This window comes from Guyanagaster necrorhizus, assembly GCF_019112545.1.
Source record: "Guyanagaster necrorhizus MCA 3950 unplaced genomic scaffold BT62scaffold_37, whole genome shotgun sequence".
Classification (NCBI taxonomy): domain Eukaryota; kingdom Fungi; phylum Basidiomycota; class Agaricomycetes; order Agaricales; family Physalacriaceae; genus Guyanagaster; species Guyanagaster necrorhizus.
In genome coordinates, this window is record NW_025064916.1 from 344,709 (window position 1) to 367,857 (window position 23,149).

Below are 23,149 nucleotides of genomic sequence, written 5' to 3' on the forward strand. Positions count from 1 at the left end.
TCATGGACTCTAGTGAGTTTGCCAAGTCATTTCAGCTTGTCAAAATACTCAGTAGCTGGTTTATCACCTATTTTATACTTCTTTATTTTCTGCTTGTGGACTTTCTAAACCATGAGATCAGTAAATTTGTTGATCACTATCTGCTTGAACACTGACCATGAGAGATATCAGTGATGTTGTTGCATGGTTGACCAGAACATGGGGGCAAGAAGCACTCACCATGTCTTGGCCTTTTCTTCAAGGTACATAGTGGTGAATCCAACTTTATACATGTTGAGCATAAAGAATAGAGCATAGATCTGGAAGTATTGATTACAGTTGATGAGGAATTAGTCTATGTCATTGGAAGCCCCTTTAAAAGAGCAGGGCTTTCATAGGAGGTTGGATTGACAGTTGATGACTGTCATATCAGCAGTGAGAATGGTCATTGGGTTTGAGATCCTGCTAAAAGGTGAGATATTCTAGATTGTCAGAGATTCTGAGAATGAGTGGAGGGAGCTATCATTAGCAACAGGACTCTCTGGTGGTTGTGCCTTCTTGCACACAATATGCCTATTTTTGATAGTGAATCTGAGCTCTACTGCTTTGAGATCATCTTCTCTCATGCCTTCAGAAGCCTTTCCACTCCTCTTAGCTTTGTCAGATGAGAGTTGCCCAGCAAAAGGTCAGTGCATCAGCTGCATCCAAGAGTTCTGATAGGGGTCTCTCAGCCTTGGTCAGCTTTGTGTGAGCCAAGATGCCATGCTGCAAATGGCCAAAATTGTGAATATATATTAGGATGACACACTTCAGATTGAGGGTGCCATGTAGACAGCATGACTGGGTGTGACACTCAGCATTCATAGTATTGGCCCAATTTTGTATTTGGACTTATATGCCAGTAGCAGCATGAGTTGGTGTCCTAAATATTTTTTATTGTAAATAAAAATAGCCTGCTCAGTGGCTGTATATTAAAGAATTTCTGTGTGCTCAACTCTGTCAGCAGCAGAGTACCTTTGTCTTATGGGCAACACTAATCAGGTGTTGTCCATCTATAACATGGCCATATCATCCCAGTATAGCTGTAAAAAGTCCTCCTGGCACTCCTCCTGCATCCTTCTTGCTAATTTCTCCTCTGTTGGATGTTGCAAAAACATACTTCCTCACTCAGTGAGAGGACCCTCTTTTCTCAGCTTGCCATCCTCTTTCTTGTCACCCATCTCACTCTCATTCCCCTCAAGAAGAAAACTATCATGTGGGTTATAGATGTTTGGATCAGCCTGGCTGCTGCTGCTGAATGCTGGATCCAGCATCACTAGGTCTGGAGTGAGGAAAAGACTGCCTTCCTTGCTGCTGCTGCTGCTGCTTTCTATCCAGTCTTACTGCTTCCACTGCCACTGCTCTGTGATATCAGTGGAAGTTTCAGTAGAAGTGGGGTTGGAGGAAGAGAGACACAAGACATCTATCCAAGACCTGCTTGAGGTCTCCAATAGAGTTGATGTGCTCAGCATCACCCCCAAGGTCTCCCCTCTGACTTTGTATGTCTCTATTTCAGCCTGAAATATTGTCAGTGTCAGTGATTGAGTCAGTCCCATAAGATAATGAGTGGTCATTGTTGAGGTTGAGCAACACTCATTAGTGGATATCATCTGCATGGATGACACTTTCAGAGGGTTCTGCCCATAGGTTGTACTCAGAATCAGTGAGAGTGCTAGATTTCTGAAACAGAGTGTCAGAAATGCTGTTAGTGGTAGTTTTGACAAGAGTATTAGTTTCAGGGCTTCTAGAGCCTCTTCTCCAGTCTGCCCTTTCTCATGCTTGGAGGTAATGCCTGAAGAGAGCATTCTCCCAAGTGGTCTTGTACTCAATACATGCCTGCTCCTGGAGATGCTCAGCAAGAGAGTTGGTACATTGAATTTCATCCTCTCAGAGGAGGACCAGATCAACAGGGTTAACTGGTTGTGGTATGCCTGGTGGCATTCATATGTGGCCAGCTCTGTGAGCTGCATAGCACTCCAGTTGATCTGCTTCTCTGATAGCCTCTCACCAGTATCTTTTTTTCTCTTTATTGTCATAAGCAAAGTATAAGTTATCTGTCCTGATGACTCCTGTTCTTCCTCTCTTGCTGTTGTCACTCTGGTTTCTGATGTATAACTCTGCAGGAAAGCTTTCTCCACTTTCTGTTAAAATAGCATATAAGAACTTGTGTCCATCATTGGAGGAGGTGCTGCTGGCCCTTAGAGCCATCCAAATAGTATCAAGAGAGCCTCTAGTATGGCATCCAACACTGGGCTCAGAGATGGTGGCCATGGTCATTCTTGTTGTAGAGATGTGGCTGGGAATGATTGTATGCTTGATATGTGAGATTGGCATGTCAGGCCTTGGTCATCAAAATCCTATAGTCCAAGAGTTGGTATTGTCTCTGACAATTGCTGTCAGAGATCAGAGTAGGTATCAGTGCTCTTCTTCTTCTCTAGGACACTCTTCAGGTGAGTTCCTAGAGACAGTTTCAGATACAGCTCCTTCTATAGGCTGGAAGGACTGTCTGGCAGAGGGAGAGATGTTATGGAGAGAGAGGTCAGAGGTGACATTTTATAGAATACATTGAATGTATTGAAACTCTTGATAATGATAAATAGCTTAGGTGGTGATTGATTGATGCCCATAGCACAACTGTATGATCACCAATAATCCTAATAATATTCTGATGATGAAAGCAAGGAGTTTGAAGAACTCATGGGTAAAGTTGGAGTCTGATGGGTTGATGGCAGGGGGCATTTGGTTTCTCAGCACAGTTGGACTTGAAAAAGAAAAGCTAGAAGCTTTGAGCTAATTGTTAAGCTCAAATAACACATGACTGAAACACATGATAAACTGATGCTACTTCATGTTTGGGCAGTCATGTCAGAGTCCACTATATGTGTCTGTTTGTCTTTGTGTTGTAAGATCTTTGCAGTTGGCTTGAAATAAAATAGTGAAGAATAAACTTTAGCTCGAAGCTGAGGATACTACAGCAAGAGCTACACTACTTATATACCAGTCATCATCTATCTAAAGATATAACTACCTAATTGTGTGTCCTAGTATTATAGAGCATTTTGTCCAGTGTTGTTAAGCTATCTACAAAAGGGTATTGTCTGTCATTGAGCAGTTACTATTATATCAAAGGACAATGACTAACTAGGCATATTGTGATAACTAAGCCCTAATCCCATGATCCTAAGTGCTGGTCTAAGAGCCCTAACTAAGCAAAATAGGGGTCAATCTCTCCAATAAAAGATGAAAATGAGAAAAAATCATAACATCTTGAAGGGTTGGAGCATTCAGAGTACAGCAGACTTGCATTAGAGTATAGCAGCATTCTCTAAAAGCATGCCCATCAGATTGGGCCACTCATTGAAGAGTGGACACTGCCAATCAGTTGGTGGGCTAGAGAATGAATGCAATGAGTTATCATCAGCAATAGAGCTTCTCTGAGAAGGGGCTTCTTTTTGGACAATGACTCTATTTCAAATGATAAAGCCTAACTTTACTGCTTCTGAGTCATCTTGTATAGATTCCTTTTCTGTTCTGCTGCCTTTCACTTCATCTAGTGGAAGCTGTCTGCTAAGGAGTCAGCTCTCTTTGTCAGTCTAAGGGTTTCAGAAACCAGTGGGCCAAGAAGTCAGCTGGAGTCAGGATCATGTTAGCCAGATAGCCAAGGAACAGATTGATAGTATTATATACAAATATCTGCTTTGGTAGGATCAGACTGATGGAGCCATGTAAATAGCTTGCTTGGATGTTGTGAACAGTGTTTACAGCATCAGCTGAATATCAAACTTTGACTTGTAAGATGGCAAGTCCTTAAGTTGATCTTCAGGGTGTCTTTAGTTGTAGGTTGAGATGGCATGTTTGATGGCAGAGTACTATAAAATTTCCCACCATTTGAGCAGTTCTATGTTAATATACAATTGTCTCATGCATAATGCTAGCCACTTAGCATTGCACTATAAAAATGTTACCCCTTCTTCATACAAATCTTGATATTCTCTCTCTCTCATCCTTTGTATTTTCTTGCCCAATGCTTCTTCATCAATATTTTCTCTTATATATTTCATAGTCCTCAAGGCAGTAGAAGCCTTCACTGCTGCCCTTGTCCATGTCATTCTCAACTGTGCTACTCTCCTCATCCTCATCATTCTCAAGGAGAGAATTGATAGACTAGTCAAAGATGCTCATCTTGGATGGTTGGAGCATTGCTAGGGAGCTGATCATACTGGTTGCTGGGTTCTTCTCTGTTATTACTATTGGCAGGTCAATATCTTTGACTACTGGCTCCAATTTCAGCATCATACTGAGTCCTGCCATATGCTTGTGCTGCTGCCAGATCCTCATGATAGAATTGGAAGTTTCCATAAAACTCCAGGTTAAGGAACTGTCTAGCAGCTCATCCCCTGAGGAAATGTCAGAGGCTGTGGTCAGAGATGTGGATGTTGAGAGGTACTCAAAGCCTATAGGCATTGAGTACAGACTTGGCATCCAAAGAAATAGTGTTGGGACTGAGGACACAGAAGGTAGAGAGATGATTTCCTCTTCTTGCAGCTTCACTGGGAGTGACAGAACTGTAGGGTCTCACCCAGAGGTCTGCTTCATCAATCAGGATACTGAGTTCTCAGAAGAGGGACTCAGAGATCTCAGTTTGGAGACTATATCAGCTTGGAGATGTGAATCTCCAGATAATGGCCTCTTCTCTTTGTCATTGCTCTTACTGTCAGCAATCTTTCTGCTCTTCCTCATACTCTTGCTGGGCTGTTGCTCTGGCCTGCTCAGTGAGTTCTTCTTGGGCTTGCTTGGAGTCAGCCTGAGCCCACTCCTCTTATCATTGTTATTGTTATTGTTATTGGACTGCAGCATCATAATTGAATGGAACTCAGAGGTCTCAATCTGAGAATATTCTCTGAATAATCTGATCTCAGGCCTCCTCTCCTTGTTATCTGATCCTTTCTTGACTTGACTGGCTTTTGACTATCCCAAGGTCACCATTGTTGGAGTGGTTCAAGAGTGTATGACTCTCTACCAGAGTGGCATAGAGAGAGTCATGTTCTAAGTGTAGTGATAGATCTTGAAGTCTTAGAGCTATTCTAAGGATATCAAGGGAGTCTCTAGCATAGTCTCTAACTCCAGGCTCCCTTGGAGCAGTAGATGGGTCAGGAGATAGTGAGTCATTAAAGAAGTCCTTGGGGAGGTCCTCATCCTTGTGGTTAGAGATAGAGGGTGGGACTCATGGGTTTCAGAATCCTGTAATGCAATGGTTGCAGTTTCTGCTGTTTGTTTAGAGGAGTTGAGAGGAGTATCAGTGCTCTGCCTCTTCTTAAATATTCCTTAGATGCAAGCTGCCAGGCTTGGCTTCAGGTAGAGATCATTCCAGAGGCTGGAAGGAGGTGAGGATGGAGGTGAGGATGTCATGAAGGAGGAGGTCAGATGTGATGTTTCTTAGAATTTGATAGATATGCTGAAATTTCTGGTAGTGTCTGACTGCTCAGATGATGATTGATTGGCATTCTCAACAAAGTTGGATTATCACTAGTAACTCTAGCAGTGTTCTGATGATGGAAGCAAGGAGTTCAAAGAACTCATGTTCAAAGTTTGGGTCAAAAGGATTAATAGATGACATTCAGTTTCCTTCATGCTTATTATATATGAGAAAAGAGAAGTGATGTTATGATTTTTCACCTTTTTATCTTTTTCTAGTCATTAACCCCTATTCATGCTTAGTCAGGGTGCTTGAACTAAGTGCTTAAGACCATGAGACAGACTTAGTCAGCACAACTGGCTTGTTCTGTCATTGTCTTTCAATGCACAGCACTGCCCAATGATGCACAATAAACCTTTTGTGTACAGTAGTAATGCCCAAGAACAATGGGCACAAAGGATATAGCAATATACAATAGGCAAGTAGTATAATTAGCATGACCTGTATAGTATTTAAGACAACTTGCTCTCACTGATAATCTTCAGCTTTGAGCTAAAGTTTATTCTTACACCACTCTACCTTGAGCCAATTCCTAAGGCCTTGTATCACATTAATCAAATACAATTAGTGAACTCTAATGTTCCACTTGAAGTGCAAAGTGATGTTAGTTTATCATATAAAGCTTGGGTCTAACAATTAGCTCAAAGCTTTTTTTTTCCTTTCTTTATGCATAATTGATGTGAAAGAAACCAAATACCCTCTATCAACATATCAGACTCTAACTTTGACCATGAGTTCTTTGAACTCCTCAACTCTATCATCAAAACACTTTTAGGATTGTTGGTGATCATCTAGCTGTGCTAAAAATGCCAATCAATCACTGCATGAGCCATCAGACACTATAATGAGTTCCAGCATATTTGACATATCCTATGAAATATAACCTCTGATCTTCCCTTACATGATATCTCTGAATCCTGATGAACATCCCACCAGCTCTTGACAAGCCCTCTATCCAAAGCTGGGCCTAGCCACTCACATTAAGAGAATGTTTAAGAAGAAGAAAGACACCAATATCCTCTCTGATGATCTAACAGCTGAAACTGAGACAATTGCCTTACAGGATTCTACAACCCATAGATTCTGCCCCCCATTCCTAACTGAGAAGACAAAGATCTCCCTAAAAACTTCTTTAAGCAGTCACTATCCTCTGACCCTTCCACCATCTCTAGAATCCATGGGATTGCTGATATCACCTGAAACTCTCTTGATGCCACTAAGATGGCTCAAGAATCCCAACATTCTTTCTGACACACCTCACCAGTATATGCCATATCTGCAGGAAGCCCCATCACCAGCCCCCCACTCTCCACTAGGACAAGCACAAGGATGGGGAGGGGCTCTTCCAAGTGCCTTGAAGACAAGCAGTAAGGACAAGAGGAGCAGGATGAAGTCATCCACTGAATTTTCTCCATCTGAGACCTTAACATCTTGTTCAATTATGATAAAGCAGTCTGACAAGAAAAGTGCTGAAGAAGAAAAGCTTCAGATCATGAGCATGCTCAGGATATACTTACCATATAAATCTTGGAGGAGCAGCAGAGGGCTCTTAAGGCCACAGAGTATAACCAGCAGCATTGCAGCCAGTAGCATACAGTTGAGACTGTATGATTTGAAAGAGGATCACCAGACTGGTATAGGCTTCATACTGAGCTCTTCCTTTCCACTCCCATATTCTGGGAGCCCAGTATAGCAGAAGAAGAAGATTCATGGGCAGGAGGACCCACCAAAACTCTCACTGCAGACAAAGCCAGAAACAGGAGAGACAACAGAATCCCTCCACCATCCTGAGATGATATCCACCCTAGTAGCCCTGAAATGCTCAACTATCCCCTTCCCTAATACACCTCAAGCACAGACTCTAATCTTGGAGATGATGAGTCCATCCTTGGACACTATGGGCTTTAAGTTTCTCTCAATGCCCATACTCCTGCTTGCACCCTCTGAAGCTTTCTCAGAAGCCCAGTCACTCACCAGTTCCTCAATAAGGAGTTTTATAGAAACTTCCACCTCTATAATGAGAGAGTGGAGGCAGCATGAGCAATAGGGAGCAACAGATATGATATCCAGATTAGAAGTCACTCTACTGCTGACTATGTCATCACTATTGCCTCTGACAATTTGAGCCTCATTGCTGGATCTAGCACACAGCCAGAGCAGTAGCTCCTCAATAACACTATGACCTCCAAGAGTTGAGAAGAGTATCTTTGACCTGTCCAACATCTTTTATGAAGAGGATGAGAAGGGTGAGGAAGCACTCAGGAGCACAGGGGACAGTGAAAGCAGTAAAGAACCACATGCAGGAGGGAATATTGCATACTTCTATCTGGAGGACACAGATACAGAAGCCTTGAGAGAGGAGATACAATAAAACAGAGAGAAAGAAGTTGAAAATTGGTATTAGAAAGGGGTAAAGTTTCTATGGAGAGATGACAACTGGTTGTTAACTAAAATGAGACAATTATATATTGCTGAATCATCTGAATGACAGGAGATCCTAAGACATACTGTGACTAACTATGTGGTGAAGATCTACAATCACTATCACCTGGAAGACCAACTCAGCCAACTATTGGCATATCAGTCACCATTAAAAGTCTGACCAATGCTCTGGTCACCATTCATCATGCCAAAATAAGCTGTCTATATAGCTCTGTCAATCCAAAGCCAAGATTCATACTTAACCTCTTTGGTATGAATCTTAGCAACTCAGCTAACCTGAACCTGAGTATGGCTCATACTTCAGCCTATCAGATATGAAAACCCCTGGATAGGGGCCAGGAGTCAGCTTCTAGCCATGCAACTGCCTCTGGATGAGGCTACCAAAAGTAGCACCAGAAAAAAACCCATTTGAGACAATCCAGAAGCTATTTGTCTAGATTTCACTATCTGCAATGGAGTAATAGTATAAAAGGAGACAGTGCCCCAGAGAAGTCCAGTCACTGATGACTTATTCTCTGGAGCCCTTGCCAAATGGCAGCAACTTTCCTTTGAGGACTAGCCCAATCCAATGGGTGTCCTCCCTGAGAACACTACTATACTACAGTGCAAACTGGACTTACTTAGGAAGCCACAACCCTTTAAGGGAGTCTTGGATAATATTGACTATTTTCTGGTTGATTGCAAATAATATTTTGAGGTATATACTGGATACCTTAGAACTAACATGAATCAAGTAGTTTTTGCTGCCTCATACTTTAAAGAAAAGGCAAAAACATGATGGATCCTCATCTCCCCCAACTTTTGATCTTTTATATGTAGGCATTATCATTACTCTTTATAGCTAGTATTCAAACAAATACTCTATAATAAATTCATTGACTCTATGGTTCAAGAAGTCTACAAGCAGAAGATCAAAAAGTATAAAATGAGTGATAAAACAGTAACAAATACTTTGATGAGCTAGAATGACTTACAAAGCTCACCAGTATCAGAGATGACATGGCTAATGATGGCTGAATGGTTGAGGCTCTCAAGAGGGAAGTTCCCTTCTTGTACATTATGATGATCTCAGCTATTGGCATCAAAGCATTGATGCCAGTAGGCTATAATAAATAGAAAGAATAAATCATTGAGATATACAAGAAGCAGCAAAGACAGAAAGCAGAACAGCTGACACTGCAAGACTACAACAAGAAGCTGACTCCATCAACTCTGAACATGTCATTGGGAACAACTGCCAGAAAACCATCAGGAACCCTGATAGCCTCATCCTCCTATGGCATCTAGAAGACAGGCACTGGAACTACATACACTGGCATAGGAAAGCTAATGAATATCAACCAGATGAAAAAAGAAGAAAAATGCTTTAATTGCAGGCAGAAAGGCCATATGGCTAAGAACTGCCTAAAAAAGAAGCAGACTCATGAAGACATTCGAGTGCAGATAGCTAAACTCCAGAAATTAGAAAAAGGACTAGGCACTGAAGCAAAGATTGAAGAGGTAAAAGATGAGACTGATCAGTAAGTGATTCTATTAGATCAGCCACAGGACTTTATAGTGTGCAAACAACAGCCACAAGATGGACTGACAATACCTCTATAGTTACCCCTATGCCTAGATTATATATGTATTTGAATATATCTGGGTTATCCACTTCACACATCAAAGAATCACACAAAAAAACTCAAACACCTACAGGCCAAACAGAGGCAGCAAGCTCTGCTAACTGGCTCAAGCCATTCAACACTGAATGGACTTGACAAACCATCCTGAAAGCAATAACTGAGGAAGCTGCCAAAGCTGCACTTCAGAACTGAGTACACAAAACCCAGACTGAAGAAGCTATGGGCAATGTTATCAAGAAACTACAAAAGACAGAAAGAGGCCAGGCCTTAGAGTGGCTTGACAAACTATGAGGATCCTGATGCTATATGCATCAAGCCAAAATGGTTGGAAGAGACCTAACCCTTAAGATGTAGATTGAGACTCTCACCAATCATGCCAATCATGCAGTAACAGTTCTGATTGACAGTGAATGTACAGGCAGCTCTATTAATAGGGCTTTCATTGACAAGCACCAGTTGTCAACCTGAGTGACCATGGCTCCAATCTCAGTCTACAACATGGATAAAACTAAGAACCAGGCCAGGTCTATTACCAGGTTTGTAGAAATTCAACTTTGAATCAGAGATCACTCTGAACAGATTGATCTGGCCATTACTGATCTCAGTTCCAAGAAAGTATTCTTAGAGCATGACTGATTGATCAGACATAATCTGCTGATCAATTAGAAAACTGGAAAAATTATATTTGCTCAATGCAAATGCCACAAACTCCCATTTAAGCTATCAGATAAAGATCCAGATAACAGATGAGACAAAGAAATAGAGGACAGAGAAACTATTTTGGCAGTAGACCTGGAACCTGTCATACATTTGCAAGCTGTTCACCATGCCAATGACTTTGCTGCTAAGGCCTATGAGAAGAAAGAAGAAAAGATATTCAAAGAAATGGTACCCAAGTGAGTCCAAGATTACAAGGATCTCTTCAAGAAGGAAAGTTTTGATGAGCTCTCAGAACCAAAACTATGGAATCATGCTATTGAGCTAATCTCTAACACAAATACCAATCTCAACTGCAAAACATACTCATTTGGGCATCACAAACAGCAAGAGCTTGACAAGTTCCTCGAAGAAAACCTGTCAAGTGAAAGAATACAGCCATCAAAATCCCCTATAGCATCCTCATTCTTCTTCATCAAAAAGAAGAATGGCAAGCTCTAACCCATTCAGAATTATCAAAACTAAATGAGATGACAATCAAGAATCGCTATCCACTTCTCTTGACCTCAGAATTGATAGACAAACTTAGGGGTGCCAAGTATTACATGAAACTTGATGTCTGATGGGAATATAATAATATGTGGATCAAGGAGGGAGATGAATAGAAAGCAGCATTTCAAACTAACCAGAGGCTATTCAAACTCATGATTATATTCTTTAGGCTAACCAATTTGCCCACAACCTTCCAGTGGATAATGAATGATATTTTTAAGGAACTCATCACTACTGGAAAGGTAACCATCTATCTGGATGACATTTTGATCATGTCAAAAACAAAGGAGGAGCATAGGAGGCTGGTATGCTAAGTGTTAGTATTAATGAGAAAACACAAATTGTTCCTCAAAGCAGAGAAGTGCAAGTTTGAGGTACTTGAAATAGAGTATCTGGAAGTTATCATTAGCAAAGGAAGCATACAAATAGACCTCATCAAAGTGGCCAGAATAATCAAGTGGCCAGAGCCCAACAAGAAAAAGAAACTACAATTCTTTCTAGGCTTCACCAACTTCTACTGACAATTTATTAGAGACTACAGCAAGGTGGTTTGCCTCATGACACAACTCATGAGGAATGCTCTATGGGTGTGGGGGCTCTTCCAACAACTCACATTCAACAACCTTATATGACAACTGGCTGAAGACATCATACTAGCTATCTCAATGCAAGAAGGGAAGTTCTAAATTAAAGCAGACTCCAGTGAAGGAGCCATTGGAGCCATACTCTCTCAGGAACAAGAGGGAAAATAGCAATCTGTAGCATTTCTCTCAAAAGCCCTGTCAGTGATGGAAAGAAATTACAAGATCTATAACAAGGAACTCCTAGCCATCATGTTAGCTCTAAAGGAGTGGAGGCACTACCTGATCAGCACAGCCCAGATATTTGAAATCTAGACTGATCATCAAAATCTGTGATACTTCTGACAGCTGCAGAAACTAAATTGATAACAAGCATGATAGGTTACTGAGTTAAGCCAATATCAGTATACTCTGCATCACAAGGCAAGAACAGCAAATAAAAAGGTGGACTTACTCAGCTGATGAGCTGATCACAACTAGAAAGAACATGACAATGAGGGGGTAGTGCTGATCTGCCCAGAGCACTTCAGAGCAATGATCATGCCCATGGAGGAGGAGATCCACAAGCAGATTAAAAGTGCAACCAGGAACACCAGCAAGTGGGATCAATGTGTAGCCTCATCCCTGAACCACAAACAGGAAATAATGATGCAAGAAAGAATGATTCAATACAACAGAAGAATCTACATTCTCTGGGATATGACATTACAAGGTGAGATCATCACCATATATTATGATCACACAACTATGAGACACTCTAGAATTGCAAAGACTAAAGAATTGGTACTGCAAGAATATTGGTAGCCAAAATTAGGCTAAGACATCGAATGATATATTAAGGCCTGTGAGTCCTGTCAATAGGAAAAGTCATTGAACCAAGCTCATGCCATATCTCTACATCCAAATGAGGTCCCACAAGTCTCCTGGACCCATATCTCTGTCAACATGATCACTGGATTACTCAACTCTAATGGCTATAATGCTATAATCATCATAGTTGACTGCTTCTTAAAGACAATCATCCTGATTGCCTACTCCACTAAACTAACATCAGAAGGATGGATGAAGATCCTTCATGATGAGGTATATGCTAAATACAGTATGCCTCAGATCGTCATCTCAAATAAAGGCCCTCAATTCATCTCAAAATTCCTTGACAATCTATATCATCTTCTAAACATCAAATGAAATGCATCCACAGTCTACCATTCTCAGACAGATGGGCAAACTGAATGAGCTAACCAAGAAGTTGAAAAATATCTTCAACTATTCATTAACTATTGACAAGATGATTGGGCAGAATGGTTAGCACTCACTGCCTTCCAGCATAATAATCAGATTCACTCAGCAACCAGCAAAACTTCCTTCTTTGTCAACTACAGAAGACACTTCAATATAATCCAAACCAAATGCATATATACAACCACTCCTGCCTCTACAGACTTCACCACCACAATGATAAAAATCCACAATGAAACAAAGACAGCTCTTAAATAAGTGGCCACCACTATAAAGAAACAATATGACAAACACTATCACCTCACATAACAATATTCAGTCAATAATAAAGTTTGGCTGGATATGACCAACCTCCACTTATTGCACCCCAAATAAAAACTCATAAACAAATAAATAGGTCTCTTTGCTGTTCTGGCCAAAGTCAGCACTTCTGCTTATAAACTTCATCTTCCACCATCCTGAAAAATTCATAATGTCTTCAATGAGGCATTATTAATCTCTTATGTCACATCTGCCTTCCCAAATCAAGAAAGACCACCACCACCACCATCTGATCTAATCAATGATGAAGAGCATTATAAAATTGATCAAGTCCTAAACCACAAACTACAAAAAGTCAAAGCTCACAGTGGTAGTATGACTACTATAGTGGATTATCTCATTAGCTGGAAGAGATATGAATCTGAATCCAACCAGTAGATTAATGAAAAATACATGGATGCAGCACAGGCCATACAAGACTATAAAATATCTCTAAATTAAGCCATCAGGATGATGGTCTTAAGAAGGAGGTAATATTATGATTTTTCACCTTTTTATCTTTTTCTAGTCATTAACCCCTATTCATGCTTAGTCAGGACACTTAAACTAAGCATTTAAGACCATGAGACAGGCTTGGTCAGCATAACTGGCTTGTTCTGCCATTGTCTTCTGATGTATAGCACTGCCTGACAACACACAATAAACCTTTTGTGTATAGTAGTGACATCTAAGGACAATAAGCACAAAGGATATAGCAACATACAATAGGCAAGTAGTATAATTAGCATGACCTATATAGTATTTAAGACAGCTCACTCTCATTGGTAATCCCCAGCTTTGAGCTAAAGTTTATTCTTACACCACTCTACCTTGAGCCAATTTCTAAGGCCTTGTATTACACCAATCAAACATAATTAGTGAACTCTAATGTTCCACTCAAAGTGCGAAGTGATGTTAGTTTATCATGTGTTGATTATCATATAAAGCTTAGATCTAATAAGTGAAAGCTTCAAGCTAATTGTTAAGCCCAAGTTGCATATAATCATTAGCATGTGATAAACTGATATCACTTCATATTTGAGTGTTTCATCAAAATCCACTGATATGCTTATTAATCAGATGTGTCAAGGCTATTACTGATTAGTGTTATAATTTCTCTATTATTCTATTTTTTTTCTTCAAATTAACCCCTATTTATGTTTAGTCAGAGCACTAACACAAGTGCTTAAGACCATGGAGCAAGGCTTAGTCATCACAACTAGGCCAAGTTGGTCATTGTCTTTTGACACAACAATATTGCTCAACAATACACAATTGTTCTTTTATGTATAATAGTGATATCTAAGGACAATGAGCATCAAAGATGCAGCAACACATAATTAGACAGCAGTATATTTAGTAATGACTTGTACAGTATTTAAGGAGCTCACTTTTGCTGGTAAATCTCCAGCTTCGAGCTAAAGTTTACTTTCACACTATCCTCTCTCAAGCCAGTTCTCAAGGCCTTGATGCACCACTATAATCATAATAAAGTGAACTCTGACATTCTACTCAAAGTGCAAAGTGACATCAGTTTATCATGTGTTAATAATCACATGCAGCTTGGATCTAACAATTAGCTTGAGAGTGAAGTGGTATAAAAATAAACTTTAACTTAAAGCTGAGGTTATCTCAGCAAAAGCTGTCCTACTTATATACTATGAGTCCTAGCTATTATAAATAATACTACCTATTGTGTCTGTCCTTGTTGTTGTGCCTATTGCCCTTGAGCATTGCTACTGGCTATAAAAGAATGATTGTTTATCATCAAGTGTTATTGTCACATCAAAAGACAATGACTAATCTAGCTTGTTATGCTGACTAAGCTGATCCCATGGTCTTAAACACTGGTCCAGGCATTCTGACTAAGCATAAATAGAGGTCAAAGTCAACAAAATAAAAGAAAAATCATAACAAACACTCCCAAGACTCTCAGTGGTATGGTAGGACTTGATGTTGTCTCAGGCCTCCTTGGCTGAAGTTGCATTTCAAGTCAGATGGTATTGGAAAGGAAGGATATTGCTAGCGAAAGTAGTCAGAGCTTCTTCATTCTGTCTAACTCAACCTTTTACTATATTAGAGTTAGGGAACTCAAGCAGCTTGGGCTCACTCCCATCAGTGACAGTCTAGAGCTTCTTCTTGATGAGATCCATGTGCTGAGCATAAATCCAATCAAAGTAATTGGTGTTGTCAAGAGGAGCAAACTGGTATTTAGACCATGCAGCTATAATAATGAATATAGTGATAGAAATGATAAAATAACAAGATGTCAGATAGACACAGAATAATAGTAAGGCACAAATAAATACAGGAAACTATAATGAGAGGCTGTGGTACTACTGACAATAAGCATGAGCAAGATGGCAAATGAGTGGAATAGAGGCAGGACCAAGAAACAAGTGATAAAAGTTAGCAGGGCTCAGAGCCTATAATCTGTTGGAATTTAGATGCTGATGATTTGGAGAAAGGCATATTGGACTTGAAGGAAGAGTATATTTGGTTATATAGAGTAAGGACAGTGGTGGTTCTGAGTCAAGTCAACAAGATACAAAAAATGTCAAAGTATAAAATAAGCAGTAAAATATATATAAATAGAATATGATATTAAAGCTGTGAAAACTGAATTTCAACAATAGATGGTATCAATAGTATAAGAGCCAAGCATCACTGAACTGAACACTTCAACTTGATATAGATCAATACTATGTTCATCATGCAACAATGCCAGAGGTATTTTGACTGTAATGTAGCAGAATGTACTCTGAGTTACTCATATCACTCTGATCCATATCACTCAATTCTAGCCCATTGTTAAATAAGCAGACTCAGTAGAGATACAAAAGAAAGGTGAGAGAGATTAGAGGTCAGAATCTACAGGTGATAGCTTTATGGCTATGGCAGATGTCAAAGGAATTTGTGACTGCTCAATGATGCAGATACTGTTGCTGCTTGGCAACATATCTCCAAACAACTCTGGCAACTTGACAACTTTGCTTTCTCTGACATGAAGAAGTTGAAGGAATAGATCAATTCCAGAGACTTCTCTTCATTTCCAGAAATAGTTTTACTGGATAATAGGTTGCACACTGTACAAACATGTTCAGAACAGGCAATGGTGAAGTGTACATACTGCTTTCAGAAAGTCAATTTGGTCCACACTAATAATCTCTTCATAAGTAATCATCAGCTTGTTTATGCAACAAAGGAAGCTTGGAACATGAGTAATAAGAGTAAGACATGATATGGAAACTGTTAACACTATACATATATTAGGTGCAACACTTATATGGCAATCACTTTTTTGGGGGAGGGGGGAGGTTAGGGAAAGAAGATGATGTCTGGTTTGTGGATGAGATGGACTTTGTGATCACTTGTATCTGAAATGTAGTAACAGATTGCCACTGGCACTGGATGTTTGCTTTTTTTGGGGGGGAGGGGAGGCATGCTTGCATATAGTGGAAAATATAGCCAATGTCCTCCATAAATAGAAAGACTTGGTAATGGCTGCTGTGGGTGTTTGTGAATGCTCTTTACATTTATCTCTTCATACCTCTACACTGTACAGGCACATTATGACACACTCATGATCAGTGATATGAATGACTCATTGCAGCCAATGTAATACCCCCCTGAGTGAGGAGGTATCATTGAACGGGTGGACCTAAGCCTAAAGTCCGGAGGATCGACTCTGGACCATGATTTTCTGAAAATCATGTGCTATACATTACAAAGCCAAAATAATCAATTAAGGCACGCTTTACTATGCTGAAAATTAGTCTGAGTGAAGCATTTTGGTGACACCAAGGTAGCGGGAGCTCATAAATAATTTAAACGGGCGTAAAGACACTAAACGAAGGCGGATTCAATGGAATCCCTCGCGCCGTGAGGTCACATGATTTCGTCCATAAAAAACCGTCCAGGTCCGCTAAGAAACTTATCTAATCTCGATTGCTTGCCTGTCAAGAGATTAAAGAGTCTACTTAGGGGAGACTTGACGGCGAACTGTGCAATTAATAATGATGACTCGCCTGCCTGACCTGCGATTCTTCACACAGCAGCAAGGGTAGACTACTGAGGTTCTCTTCTGCAAAAATGAGGGGCATGCCTGCCAAGTGACAGAATTCGAGGTCCGCAGAGGGAGGCTGCGTCGTCAGTGCCATTCAACGTCAGCTGTATTGCTCCGTAGTGATTTGAAAGCAATGAAATTTGAATCTGTGGCTTGCCACAAGCGTTTACAACCTTTCGGAATGAAATCTAAACTCATAGCGTGGTGCCTGCTTTATGGGCAAGAAATATTTTTCTGTAAGATATCAGGAAAGCGCCCTTCCAGGTCCGAAGATTTCGTCGTAGAGAAATAATTCTAAGATTTTCTTTTTTTGGCCGTCGCAGACAATAGCCGATGATGATTCAGCACCGGAAATAGCAATCACTGCGAGCAGTGCAGTCTGTACATTGCTTTTCCCTTTTACCTTCGTTTAGGACCCTCATTTTCTTCTATTCGTCCTCGTTTTCCGTGCTGGTTCTCGGTGTACCAGGGCGAGTACATACGCAGGTATTGCTGACTCTAAATTCGCGTCAAACCTTAGCAAATTGCCGCACGGAGGCTACCATATGTCTTTCCTCCGGCGTTCTAATCAGCAAGAATCCGAATACGACGAAGAAAACGACGAGACTATTGATCCAGAACTACGCCTTCGAACCTTCCGGACTGCAGCGTCGGCAATAGCAGAGTCGATACGGTCGGAACAGAGAGCTGAGAAGAGGAGGAAGAGGAAACGGTCCAGGTTCTTTCGGAAGACTGCTGAGAAGAAAAAGCCTGAGCCGACATCTGTCGACGTCGCGCCTTCAACAGAGGTACTCGGCGAGCGGAGGAATGTCTATGTAAATTATCCTTTGGGAGTGCTGGAAGTCGATGTTCGCGGGGAACCTATTGCTCGCTATGAGAGAAACAAGGTCCGAACTACCAGTGAGTGTTAGAATTATCCTTCTTTCTCGTTCTTTCTCTAATCTCATGCCGACGTGTAGAATATACCATTCTAACTTTTATTCCCAAGAATCTATACGAGCAATTTAGGCGGTGTGTTATTGTACTTTCTATGCCTCTTTATCGCGTTTACCTGTTCATTCAGGGTAGCAAACCTATTTTTCCTTACCCTTGTCGTGCTTCAACGTGAGCGCTCACGTTCGCTTTTTTTATGCTCGATACCTCTAACGATGCTCCGCAGTTTTCTCTGTGTTTGACGCAGCATCGGGCGCCATCTCGGTCCTACCCCTTGCATTTATTCTCACCGTCACCGCCATTAAGGATGCTGTCGAAGACTATCGCCGTGCAACTCTCGATGAAGAGGTGAACACGTCGGCGGCAACAAAATTAGGCTCGTGGCGTAATGTCAACCAACCGACAGACCCCCGGCCCTGGTTCGAAAAGATGCTGGGTATCAATCCACCGGGGAAGGTTACTAAAGGCGTACGCAAACTTCGTGACCGAGAGGCTAACGAGGCTGGCCATGGCGTTCGTGTCATGCTCAGCAAAACCAGCGATACCTCCACCGTCCTTTCGCATGATGATCCGTCCACCACGAGTTTTGATCTTGATCATGCACGCTCAAGTTCTGGTCGGCAGTTGGATGATATCCAGAGCGTCGATTCCCATAGTTACCCTCCGGACGCATCATCGCTTTCTGATACATCAACGCAGCGTAATTCTACCACGGAATTCCGGCAATTCAAGCAGCATGATGGCTCCCAATCTACGCTAGGCGTAATTGATTGGAAGCGGCGAACTGGAGGTTCTGCCCGGTGGGAGAGGACGTTATGGAAGAAGCTGGAAGTTGGAGACATTGTTCTTCTACGGGAGAACGACCAGGTTCCTGCTGACATTGTCGTTCTCTCGACATCAGATCCTGATGGCATGTGTTATTTGGAGACAAAGAACTTGGACGGTGAAACTAATCTAAAGCCTCGGAAATCCATCAAAGCCACTTCGTCCATTGCCTCTGAAGACGATATCGAGCGGTCGTCATTTTGTCTTGACTCAGAACCACCACACCAGAACCTCTATCTTTACCATGGTGTTCTTCGCTACAAGGATACTCTCACGGGCGAAAAGAGGCAAGAGCCGGTCACGATCAATGAAATGATCCTTCGTGGATGTGCAATCCGTAATACGACTTGGATCATTGGGCTAGTCATTTTTACAGGCGCAGATACCAAGATCATGTTGAACGGAGGCGCTACGCCGTCGAAACGTTCTAAAATAGAGAAGGAGACCAATTTTAACGTTATCGTCAACTTCGGTGTTCTGGTATTCATGTGCACCATTGCGGCTATTTTCAATGGTGTACAGGATGCGCAAACAGGCACCAGCGCAGAGTTTTTCGAAATTGATTCGGAGGCGACAGACTCGTCAATCTTGAACGCCATAATAACATTTGTGTATGTATTCATCCTTTTCTTTCGTAGATAGCTGCTCATTATGCCCCATGAAGGTCATGTCTCATCGCTTTCCAAAACATTGTACCTATATCATTGTACATTTCTATCGAAATCGTCAAGACTATACAGGCCTACTTCATTTCCCAGGACGTGGATATGTACTACCAACCTTACGACACACCTTGCGTTCCTAAAACATGGAACATCTCCGATGACTTGGGGCAGATCGAGTACGTGTTTTCCGACAAGACCGGTACGCTCACGCAAAACGTCATGGAATTCCAGAAGTGCTCGGTCCATGGTATCGCATATGGAGAAGGTGTGACGGAGGCGCAGCGTGGTGCTGCAACCCGAGAAGGCAATGCAGACTCTCTTGATCCCCGTGACTTGACGGAGAAACTCGCAGCGCTCAAGCAGCAAATGCTGAGTGTTATGGAACGCACCTTTAAGAACCGGTACCTCCAACCGGACAAGCTGACTCTGGTGTCACCTAAACTCGCGCAGAATTTGGCGGACCGTTCGTCTGAACAACGGGGTCACATCATCGCCTTCTTCCGAGCGCTCGCTTTGTGTCACACAGTCCTTTCCGACAAACCCGAGCCCCAGGAGTTACCGTATCACTTGGATTACAAGGCTGAATCGCCGGACGAGGCCGCGTTGGTGGCTGCCGCGCGCGACGTTGGGTTCCCCTTTGTCAAGAAATCGAAGGATACTTTTGACATAGAAGTCATGGGCCAGTCGGAGAAGTACACGCTTTTAAAGGTCCTCGAGTTCAACAGCACGAGGAAACGAATGAGTACGGTTTTCCGATGTCCAGATGGACGATTGATCCTTTAATGCAAGAGGGCGGATAGTGTTATTTACGCACGCCTTGCACAAGACCATGACCCCGTGCTGAAGGAACAGACGAGCAAGGACATGGAGATGTTTGCTAACAATGGACTCCGGACGTTGTGTATCACATACCGCTGGCTCACCGAGGAGGAGTATTTGACATGGTCTAGAACGTATGACGTTGCCACTAATGCCATTGAAAACCGGGACGAGGAGATTGATAAAGCGAACGAACTTATCGAGCACTCGCTGCAAATACTTGGAGCTACCGCTCTGGAAGATAAGTTACAAGAAGGTGTCCCAGAGGCCATCGAGACCTTGCATCGCGCCGGGATCAAGCTGTGGATTTTGACAGGTAAGGTCGCGTCCTCATCGATGGCAGTTTTTCCTGAAAATCTAATATCCTTAGGGGACAAACTTCAGACCGCGATTGAAATCGGTTATAGTTGCAATCTCCTCAAAAATGACATGGACCTGATGATTCTTTCTGCCGATTCACACGAACAGGCGCGCTCGCAGATAGAGGCTGGTCTCAATAAAATAGCATCTGTTTTAGGTCCGCCATCATTTGATCCTCGGAAGCGGGGTTTCTTTCCTGGGTCGAAGGCATCGTTTGCTGTCGTGATCGACGGGGACACTCTTCGATACGCGCTAACTCCGGAGCTTAAGCCTTTGTTCCTTAACCTCGGTACACAGTGTGAAACTGTTGTTTGCTGTCGTGTTTCTCCTGCGCAGAAGGCGTTGACCGTAAAACTGGTGCGCACGACATTTATGTTCCTTTTTGACGTTTGAATAGTCTTACCGTGGATCCCAGGTCAAAGAAGGACGCAATGCTATGACGCTATCCATCGGTGATGGTGCTAACGATGTTGCCATGATTCAAGAAGCGAATATTGGTTGCGGACTGTTCGGTCTAGAGGGTTCTCAGGCAGCTATGTCGGCCGACTATGCTTTTGGGCAGTTCCGATTTTTGACGAAGCTGTTGATTGTTCATGGTCGTTGGTCGTATCAGCGCGTGGCAGACATGCACAGCAACTTTTTTTACAAGGTACGGAAGCCCCTGCCGGTTGGAGGAACTGAAAGCTCTAACGCATGCAATCCAGAACGTCATCTGGACCTTTGCTCTGTTTTGGTATCTGCCCTTCAATAAGTGAGCCCCTGCACCGTATCCTTTGACGTGCGCTAAGCAACCCTTTTAGTTTCTATGGGACATATCTGTATCAGTACACGTTTATCTTGCTCTACAATCTTGTATTCACATCGCTTCCCGTTATTATCCTTGGAGGTACGATCATGAATCCACAACTCACATGTGCTTCATTGACAATGATATTTTTTAGCATTCGACCAGGACATCAACGCCCAGGCTGCACTCGCTTTCCCGCAGCTCTATGTTCGGGGAATCCGCGGCTTGGAGTACACCCGGGCCAAATTCTGGATCTACATGTTAGATGGTTTGTATCAATCTGCGGTTGTGTTCTTCATGGCGTACTTGGTTTGGACGCTTGGTCTCTCGGTGTCGTGGAGCGGGAAAGACATGGAATCTTTGGCCGACTTTGGAACAACTGTTGCCGTCTCCGCCATTTTCTCTGCGAATACCTATGTCGGAATGAACACTCACTAGTATGACATTCTTTTGTGAACGAGAACTCTGTCACTAACGTTCGCGGACAGCTGGACCGTCATAACATGGGTTGTAGTCTTTGGGTCTAGCATTGTCATGCTGCTGTGGATCATAGTGTATTCTTTCTTTTTCAGTTCCGACTTCATCAATGAGATGCAGATCTTGTTCGGTGGCGTACCTTTCTGGGCGACGGTTGTTTTTTCCACCGTTGTTGCCCTTGGTGTGTTTCTATTTCTTCGAAGATACTATTTCATTCACATCGTGTTACTATCCGTCAGGTCCCCGTTTCGTGTGCAAATTCTTCTCTTCTGCGTACCTTCCTTTGGATAAAGAAATTGTCCGTGAAATGTGGGTCAAAGGCGATCTCAAGGATCAGCTTGGGATCCGACATCGGAAAGCCAAGAACCGCAGGGCTGACACACTAGAAGCGGCGCCTATGTTTGGACATGGTCGTAGCCAGTCGGAGATGTCTCTTAGCAATACCCCATACGAGCCTGCACTGACTTCAAGTCCTGGCCCTAGCAATCAGCTTCGACGAACAGATCTAGGTACACCACCCCTCGAAGGCAATCTTACTCCCCGTGGTTTCAATCGGCGGAACGAAACACCAGCATCATACTATTCCGTTTCTGATATCCCTCTGCCCTCGCCACTACCATCACCCAAGTACCGTTATACTGATGGCTCGATCACGAGCACACCGCCCAGCAGGAGAACAAGCGTTGCCACAACCCATCGGGGCGCTCATACCTCTAGTCCACCACCTCTATCACCACCCACCATCAATGTTCCTGCCACCCACGGACGATCAATGCCGTACGATGCTGGAGACGCCTATGAAATGGATGTACGGAATCCACCGTCTGTATCAAGTCATAGTCATCACCATATCGACCGGTCACCAGCGAGTGAAGCGTCGTTTGCTACCGCATATGACGACTTCCACGCTTCGGATGAGACTATGGTAGGCAGCCCTCCTACATCCTCTTCCGGCCATCTCGCTCCTGGTCCACGATCAGGTGAAGGAGGGTATTATTCTGGGCAGTACCTGCAGTCCCCTACGTTCCAGCTACAGCAACAAGAGCAACCATCTGATCCGGACTATGATGACCGACGTGCTAGTGCTATATCTTGGCAGGGTGGCCGAGCACTATAGGATTTCTTGCTATATGGCTAGAGGTACCTTCAGCAGGGTACTTACTCTATACATACTTACATTATCTCATCTTGTGTCTTGTTCATTTTTTCCCTCCCATAGCAATCCTTTCATGTGAAATTTGGACTTTTGTTATATACTCTAATTACCTCTAACAATGATCATGGTGCAACCACCTAGAATATTATTATTTCTAACTGCGCTCCGTGA

The 23,149-nt window shown here is 42.5% G+C and overlaps 1 protein-coding gene across 1 annotated transcript; it reads left to right on the forward strand.

Annotated features, from left to right (window-relative positions):
• Positions 1-8,504: 8,504 nt before the first annotated feature.
• On the forward strand, positions 8,505-23,139 carry BT62DRAFT_1080077 (phospholipid-translocating P-type ATPase; the record flags this gene model as incomplete). The annotated part of the gene is made up of 14 exons (XM_043179551.1): positions 8,505-8,510; positions 17,370-17,856; positions 17,916-17,967; positions 18,020-18,060; positions 18,116-19,325; positions 19,379-20,126; positions 20,169-20,514; positions 20,569-20,915; positions 20,974-21,207; positions 21,263-21,309; positions 21,359-21,444; positions 21,500-21,782; positions 21,834-22,003; positions 22,062-23,139. 14 exons carry the CDS (start codon positions 8,505-8,507, stop codon positions 22,937-22,939), a joined length of 4,935 nt encoding a protein of 1,644 aa, XP_043035050.1. The 3' UTR covers positions 22,940-23,139.
• Between the last annotated feature and the right edge of the window lie 10 nt (positions 23,140-23,149).